This window comes from Rhincodon typus, chromosome 14 (assembly GCF_021869965.1).
Source record: "Rhincodon typus isolate 14 chromosome 14, sRhiTyp1.1, whole genome shotgun sequence".
Taxonomy (NCBI): Eukaryota; Metazoa; Chordata; class Chondrichthyes; order Orectolobiformes; family Rhincodontidae; genus Rhincodon; species Rhincodon typus.
The window spans coordinates 1,691,506-1,700,413 of NC_063345.1; the positions used below are offsets into that span (position 1 = coordinate 1,691,506).

An 8,908-nucleotide genomic window follows, 5' to 3' on the forward strand; every position below is an offset into this window, starting at 1 on the left:
ATAACAAGGTGTAGAGCTGGATGAACACAGCAGGCCAAGCAGCATCACAGGAGCAGGAAGACTGACGTTTCGGGCCTAGACCCTCTATTTTCCTCTTTCTTGAACAAAACAGCCGTAATTGGACACAATAGCCGCGCAGGTACAACGCGTTTGCCTGGCGCACCATGACACTGGTTGCGCCAAATTAAGTCCAAAGATCCGGCGGATTTCAGCCGCAGTTTTGGGTAATTGAGTGGCAGAGTAACATGTAAATGAGGGCTGAGGCAGGCGTAATTAATCAAGGGGCGAGAAGATGGAGGTGCCGTTACCTGTGAAGGGCCCTCAGACTGAGCCAATCAGTGGCGAAGAGCCCGCTGCCCCCTCACATCCTCAAAGGCAAGTGACGCCAAGTCAACAGCAGCTCCTCCAATCAGCAGCCAGCAGAGCCCACACGTGATGGCATGGGTCCGTGGCTCTGATTGGCCAGTTGGGTGTTTGCCTCCAGTTGAGTGTTGTGGGCTGCTCGTTGAGTGACTGGAGTCGATCATTGTGAGGGAGAGAGCGCAGTCCGTCCCGGACACTGCGGGACTGTGTGAGTGTGAGTGTGGGTCAGTGAACAGTACAAGCCCAGCAAGAGGCGCCTCAAATGTAAGGAGACCAAAGCGAGGCGTTCCGCAAAGTTGTTGGGCATCTTTGCATCTCCCCTAACTCCCTCCCCTCCCCTCCCTCCCCCTTATCCCCTCCCTCTCTGCTCCCCAGCTCCTCGCTACTTCCTCAGGGGCTCCGGCTCAGACCAGGTTAACCCGAGATGGCGATGTTGTTGGACGGTGGAGCCCAGTTTCCGAGCCTGGGCGTCGGTGGCTTCGCTGGCCCGCGGCACCATGAGCTTTCCAACCGGGAGCCGAGCCTGGGCCTCAGCCCGTTCTGCGATTCGCCTCACCCCGGAGCTTTCAAACTGAGCCCGGCGCCTCCGGAGCTGTCGGCCAGTCAGGCGTCTGCTTTCAGCCCGCAGGGAGGCGGCTACGCGACCGCTCTGGCTCCGCACGCCGCTCCGGTTGGATCCTACAGCGGGACAACTTTCAACTCCAGCCGGGAGTTCCTGTTCCGCAGCCGGAGTGTTGGCATCGCCGATTCCCCTTCCACAAGTGCTCAGCAAGGCATCTTCCCGTCTCCGGGAGGGGCTCTGCACGCCCCCCCGGGGGTAAATGACAGTCCGGGACACCTCCTGTTTCCAGCACTACACGACCAAGCGGCCACTCACCCCTCTCCCAATGGGCATGTGGTGAACGGCCAGATGCGCCTGGGCTTTCACGGCGATCTCTTCGGGAGAGGGGACCCTTACCGAGCGGTGAGCAGCCCCCGGACTGAGCCGTACCCTCCAAGCCACCTCCACAACTACAGCCCCATGAATGTGAGCGGCCACCATCACCATCACCACGGAGCCGGCGCTTTCTTCCGCTACATGAGGCAACCCATTAAGCAGGAGCTGCCTTGCAAGTGGATCGAGGAAGTTCAGATCCACCGCAACAAGAAGGTTTGCCAGCGGACTTTCAGCAGCATGCACGAACTGGTCACCCACATCACCATCGAGCACGTTGGGGGACCTGAGCAGAGCAACCACGTTTGTTATTGGGAGCAGTGCCCGCGCGGAGGCAAATCCTTTAAAGCCAAATACAAGCTCATTAATCACATCCGAGTGCACACGGGCGAGAAACCCTTCCCATGCCCCTTCCCAGGATGTGGGAAAATCTTCGCCCGCTCGGAAAACCTCAAGATTCACAAACGGACCCACACAGGTAACAGACCCCGACCGTCCCTCCTCCAATTCATTTGAAAATCCCGCGAGTTGATTGATTTCGATTCTGAGCGAGTTGTGGCTGGAGACACTCAGAAAAAAGAGCCGCTTGGCCGGCAAGAGCTCACTTTCACTTGGGCCTGGGTGACGCTATCTCTAGAAAGAATCTCAGGGTTTGATCAAGCCGCCTCTCAGCGCCCGAGGGGCTTGTTTTTGTTTTTTTAAAAAAAGAAATAACAATTTCTCAAAATGCGTGTTTCCTCTTAGGTTTTCCTTCCGCACGAAAATTCCACACCCCCGCGCCATACCCTCCCGAAATTTGAAAGAAATCACAAAGATTGGCGTGTTTGTGCTACCCCTTTGATTCTTAGTTTAAAAGACAAAAATATAACCAGCTGTGTGTAAACCTTTCCTGTTTATTCGCTTTGTTTTGTTTTGCTGAGCGAGGGGACGAGAAAGTAAATCGTTATGTGTCGATGAGAAAGGTTGGGAATTGTTGCGGGAGTTCGTTGTATCATTTCGAGAATGTTTTCAAGTTTCGCTTCACTGGGACTTCCAGGAAACCGTCTCAAACAGTGAATTCCTAGGAGTTTAACTGAACGCGTCCGTCCATGATATAAATGATGTTTTCACCATTTCAGGCGAAGGAATAAATGTATTACAATTTACATGTACACTCCTCCCAATAAAAATAAAAGATATGTTTTTAGTGATTTAGCATTGGCTGGATTTGCTTCAGTTTTTTTTTGTCTCACTGAAGAGAAATAAAGCAGTGATCTTTTAATCCTGAAGCTAAATTAAAACGACGGAAGATCTGAAGGGGGGGAAGCATCAGGGAGCGAGTGAATTAATGCACGCAATTGTGGATGTTCACCAATGTCCTTTGGTTTGATTCAGGCGAGAAACCGTTTAAGTGCGAGTTTGAAGGGTGCGACAGGAGGTTCGCTAACAGCAGCGACCGTAAGAAACACATGCACGTCCATACTTCAGACAAACCGTACATCTGCAGGATGTGTGACAAATCTTACACTCACCCCAGCTCCCTCCGCAAACATATGAAGGTAACTGCTTTCACAGCATTTCCTTGTCACACGCATCCTGCACTTTGTAATTTGATCATTTTGAAACTGTTTGCTGTAAGTTATTATTAATTATTCAAAGTATGCACAATCATCACATATCTCTTTCTGTGTGTGTGTGTGTTTGGGGGTGGGGGGAGGGAGGGGGGTTGGTGCTGTGCGTTGAGCGATGTAGGGCCGAATTGCTCGGGATGACATTCAGACCTGAGCTTGTGTTCTGTAATTCTAGGTACACGAACCCCAGGGTTCAGACAACTCTCCAGCCCCAAGTTCCGGTTATGAATCTTCCACCCCCCCCAGCCTGCTGTCTACAAACAGCGAGGAGACCAGTAAAAACCCGGGCCCGGCCGCACACAACACCACCAACCCCAACCCGCCGCTGCCGCCGAATTTTAACGAGTGGTATGTTTGAGAAGTGGACGGGAAGCGTGTTCCCAGCTCGGAGCCGGCAGCCTGGACCTGTTGAAACTTTACCGGGTTTTTTTTTCATAAAGAAGCGAAGATTTGTGATTTCTGTAGGGGACGGCCGGCACTGACGGAAGCTCCGAGAGATAATGGCCAGCAGGGTTTTACAAAAAAAAAGGGCGAGTTTTGGTGTTTGACTCCAGCCTTGATAGAGACTGACCGCCCGCCCAGTTCCCTCAGGATCCGAATTGGACTGTGGCTGCGTTGGAGAGGTGATTATTGTTTGTTTTTGGTGCCGTTGCAGTTTCGGTTTGTTTTCGACAGTTTTTGTTTTGATTTTTTTGGGAGTGAGGGGAACAGAGAGAGAGAGAGACAGAACCTCGCTCCGACCATATGTTTGGATCGTGGCACCTAAAAGGTTGATTGATTGTCAGATTCACACAGTCTTACAAAGTGCCAAAGTTCTGTCATGTCTTCAACTTTTTAAAACAAAAAAAAATTGTGAATGTATCTCCTGTTCGATTGGGTCAAATCTGTTGTCGTTTTAGTGCTGGATGTGGTGATCCTGTCACTGGGATTTTGACGGTTAAATATAAGCGTTGCCTTTTTAACTATTTTCCTGTAAATGTACATATTCATAATGTCATATTTATCACTTTGTAATTTAATTATCGGTATTTACGTGCCGCGCTGAAACAATATTTATGAAGAATCATTTTCTAACAAAACCTATGTACAGTTTTTTTTTGAGGGAAAAAGGGTTATAACCAAGTTAACATTAAACAACTTTCATTTACAAGATCAAGCTTGCATTATTTTGGAGCTCACCCGAGTTCCATTATGCCCCACTGGGCCCAGGATTCATGGTTAATCACCGTTTTGGATGTTGGAGGCTGACGGATTTGTGAATTTTGAGCTTTAATCGATGGGTAAATGAAGCCGTTTGCAATATAAAACCTTCGAAAGACGGAGCTCACTTTGGAAGAATATTTAAGAAATTGTTGGGGCTATAAAATCCGATTAATGCAGGCCCGGGTGAGAGTGAGGAGTGGGGGAGGGGGGTTTGAGGAGGAGGTGATGAGACCTTTGTTCATCCAGGGATCACTGGGAGATGTCAGTCAGTCCAATACTGAACTGGGGGCATATTCAACACGCCGCATTCCGATTTCTAATTCAGTAATTACCAAGCAATAGATGGGGCCCTTTAACGCCACGTCTATTTACATGCCTGCATTCACTGGCAGTGTATTTTTTAAAAATGATTTGCAGATTGTTATCCGTTGCAGACACTGGATCTGTGCGTGTAGTTTTACTCCCAGACTGAGTCCAAACTGGTGTGAAAATCAGATTTACCTGGGAGTTTCCAGTGTTTAACTGGACCAATCATTTGACAGTTTCGGATCCGGGAAAAGGAAATGTGGTTTGTGTTAAAGTCAGGCGGAGACAGGGCTATTTTTCGTTGCAATTTTATTTTTATCTCCGATATTGTAATCTGCGGAAGTTTGGGGAGTTTCGGTTATTTAGCGCCGGATTCCTCCGTCTGCGGATCCTCTGGAAATTGGGGATTTTCCGGCCGCATTCATCCCACTGACAGCTATCTGTTTACAAACACCACTCAATTCCAAATTGTCTCTTTCCCGAAAGCTTGCTGCATATCTAACTCGATGGTAATTACTTCCTGCTCATAAACGAATAAAACAGCAAAATAAATTCTTTTAGAACGAGGCAAGGAGATACAGAATTCTTTAAATGTTCTCTTCGGGGTTTTCTGTCCCACACCGATCTCTCTCGCAAGGTTTAATTACAATCCAGTGTAACACATGTGGGACATGTTTTACCAGCAGGGGAGATTAACTTCCATATCTCAGCGACCTTGGCTGCTGTTTGTTCTAGGTGCGCTTTACCAGAAACCTGCGATTGTCTACCGCTCTGCCCTCATTGAAAACCTTCCCCAGCCCCAATCCAAACAACTCCTCATCTCACAGTTCCCGTTTGTAAGTTTGGGAAGTGAACTGTTTACCACAAATGAACTCTGTACAGACACTTTGAGCGACAGCTGACAGTCAGTAATTCTGGATGTTGTGTTGTTTCTGAGCTTGTTCACTTGGGCATGTGAAACAGTCTGCAACATACCCTTTACACATCCTTTCCGCACATTTCAACAGAACTGACCGGAAACCGCGGCAGATCCACATTAATCACCCTGCTTTTGAAATTTTCTTGTTTAATCGTTTGATATTATGTTGAGGTGGTGGATTACACAGACTCGTTGCATAATTTAGGAGATTTAATTCTCTGCTGATCTATTTAACCATCAGCTTGTTACCGTCTGTGTATAATAACGAACGCAGTTACCACTCACGATGACTCACGGAAGCACAGGCCTCATTTCTAACAGGCTTTTGTAAAACAATTGCTGTAAGTACAACATAAAGAGCTATCATGTTGAACCCAATTCATTCAAATATTGCACTGTTCTATAAAAGAAATTGAACTGAAATCACCGTTATTTTCCCACGGAATGAAGTTGCGCTTCATCGATCGAAAGTTAATTGATTTAAATTTTTTTTTCTAAAATAAAAAGGCAGTTATAATAGTTGTAGACTTAAGACTTTGCAAGTAGCGGCTGAGTAGTTTCAGGCGGGTTTACACGCGACCGACGACTTCAAGTTGTTACAGAAGTGAAAGTGTATCTGAGCGTCAATGAATGTATCAGTGTGAGACTGTTCGTCTTCATGTGAGTTTCTGAGCAAGGCTAAAGGCTACTAAAGCGTGTGCTTGTGAACGTTTTTCTTTAATCTAGTATCCGAGTTCCGGTGCGGGTGTACTGTAGTGGTTTGTGCATGTGACTGAGTGTGTAAAGGTATGGGTGTGAATATTTGAGTGCGAATATTATGTGAGTGCGAGAATATTTGATTGTGAGGGACTATGAGTGTGTGAATATTTGATTGTGTTTCAATATTTGAGTGCGTGTGAAGTTTTGTTTGTGTATGGTTGAGTGAACATTTAAGTGTGAATATTTGCTTGTATGAATATTTGAGTGTGTATGTGTGGATATTTATGTGGATATTTGATTGTATGAATATTTGAGTATGTATGTGTGGATATTTATGTGGATATTTGATTGTATGAATATTTTGAGTGTGTATGTGTGGATATTTAAGTCTGAATATTAGATTGTGAATATTTGAGTGTGTATATGAATATTTATGAGTGAATATTTGCTTGTATTAATATTTGTGTGTGTGTGTGAATATTTGAAGGCGTGCCTGTGTTGGTCAGGTAACAGCTGCTTGAATTGCCTTGGTTTTAGGCCGTGGCCCACGTATGCATGGCTTTGAAATTGAGTAGCGCCGTGTTTACTCGCTGTTTACATCTTCCACGCTGCTCGCTGCTTCTTTCAATGGTGTCGGAGCGGAGCGGCGACACTGTAGGCCGCCAGCATTTAGGAAGCAGTACAATTCCAACCAGAGATGCAACGAGAAGCAGAAGATACAGCAACGGTAGGTCAATTATCATCGTATTTCAATTAAACAATTGTACTTTTTTTTGCTTTTTAAAATAAACATATTTCGTAGCAATGTTACAGTGGCCTGTTTTTATTTGCAGCTTAATTAATTAAAAGTTATAATTTCGTCCATTCATCTCGCTGTACCGTGAAGGGACAGGTTTGTAAAGACAAAGCAAAGCCAATTTAAAAATGGTGGATTTAAAACCAGCTGCTTTATATTTCATGTCAATCTGGCAACATTTCTGAATCGTCGCTGTTTAAAGCAACTTCGAAGTTCTTTTAAAATAATTTAGACTTGGATAATTGTTAAATAATTTGTTGGAACTTTGAAAGGGACGTTTAATAGTGGAGCTGCTAAACGGGTCAGTGCAGTCCCGTTATACTGCCCGCAGTGTCCATTCCGGAGTTCCCAGCTTTGGATCAGTCCGCCTGCTAACAGTCACTACAACAGGCAGACACCCAGAACAGATTCCCAGAGACTTGTTATCTATTTAGGTCAATTTCTATGAGTTTCTAACGAGGGAATTTTCAATGAACGAGCTAAAACAAACGTCCAGAATAAAACCATGAGGTGGTGATTTTCCAGTCAGTTACAGTTAAACGCCAGGAAACGAGAAACATAGAAAGTAGGAACGGGAGTAGGCCATTCGGCCCATCGAGCCTGCTGCACTATTCAATCTGATGATCGGCCTCAGTCCCCTGTTCCTGTGATCGTCTCCAGATCCTGTAGCCCTAAGGAGTATTTTCGGATCAGTTGTACCATCCGCCACAGCAAAGTTTCAAAACAACCTGAGCACCTTAGCTCACAGGGAGCCCCTTAGCCTGTTAACTCTTTACAGTTTCTTTTGTCCATTGTTAAAACTTTTAGAACAGAAAGCACGTCCGATTGCACTGTTGTTATTAATTTGGGAGCAAATCTTTCCGAGGATGTCAGGTTTGACAGATTGATACAGGCCCGCTCAATAACCCGAGAAGTTCAAATTATTAAAGTCCTCTTAAGCATTTATAGCGAAACACTTCAACGTTTTTTTTGTGAAGTAGATAAATTTTGTTGCACTCTTTACAATCGGAAATGGCTGATTGTCTTTATTACTGCAGTTTCAGGAGAACAAACAGCGCAGGGAGATATCTCCTGTTTATTTACAATGCAATGAAAACGTTTAAGAAGCGTTTGAGTGAGAGTGGATTACAAATGCCTGCTCAATGGCCTGTTGAACTCTAAATGTTGCCCGCACGTTGGAGACAAATCCAGAGGCATCTAAAGGCTTGCACACTCGATCCAATTTGTTGTACATGTCACCGCTTGTAATCTCTACTGTACCCGCAATTGTTAGTGCACTTTCATGTGTTGCTATTCTTGTAGATGTCACAGAGTTTGTAACCTCCACAATATTTATACATGCCGCCATCTGCTCATAAGACTATACTTGGTGCCAGGCAATGGTTATTACCAAGCAGAGAGAATCTAGTCATCTCCCCTTGGGGTTCAATGACATTAACATTGCTGAATCCCTCCTGCCCACTTCCTGGGGTTTGCCATAGACCAGCCATGCAAACGGAATGACTACTAAAGCAATTCAGAGGCTCAGAATACAATAGCAACACCTCACCTCCTGACTCCCCAGAGCCTGACCACCAACTATAAGGCACAAGCCAGGAATGTGATGGAATACTCTCCACTTGCCTGGATGAGTGCAACTCCAATCCAGGACAAAACAGCTCACTTGAATGGCACCACATCCACAAATATACACTCCCCCCATCACCGACTCTCAGCAGCAGGTGTGTACTATCTACAAGATGCACTGCAGAAATTCACCAAAGATCCTCAGACAGCACCTTCCAAACCCATGACCACTTCTGTCTAGAAGGACAAGGGCAGCAGGTATATGGGAATACCATATACAGTCTCTGTTCTGGAAGTTGCCATGCACAGCCCTTAGAGACCCGCACAAGCAGAAAGAAAATTAGAGCAAAAGCTGCTTGGAACTGTATCAAGGGGAGTTCCCTATAGAACATAGAACATTACAGCACAGTACAGGCCCTTCGACCCTCGATGTTGCGCCGACCTGTATTGACCTATATGGCCAAATCACAGAAATGAATTAAAAAGAAAATTTGCAGGTCATTGTACATGAG

The 8,908-nt window shown here is 45.7% G+C and overlaps 1 protein-coding gene across 1 annotated transcript; it reads left to right on the forward strand.

Moving 5' to 3' along the window:
- The first annotated feature begins 744 nt into the window (after positions 1-744).
- LOC109923786 (zinc finger protein ZIC 3-like) lies at positions 745-3,265 on the forward strand. Its single transcript, XM_020523829.2, has 3 exons — positions 745-1,775; positions 2,672-2,835; positions 3,083-3,265. Exons 1-3 carry the CDS (start codon positions 788-790, stop codon positions 3,263-3,265), a joined length of 1,335 nt encoding a protein of 444 aa, XP_020379418.1. The 5' UTR covers positions 745-787.
- The last annotated feature ends 5,643 nt before the right edge of the window (positions 3,266-8,908 follow it).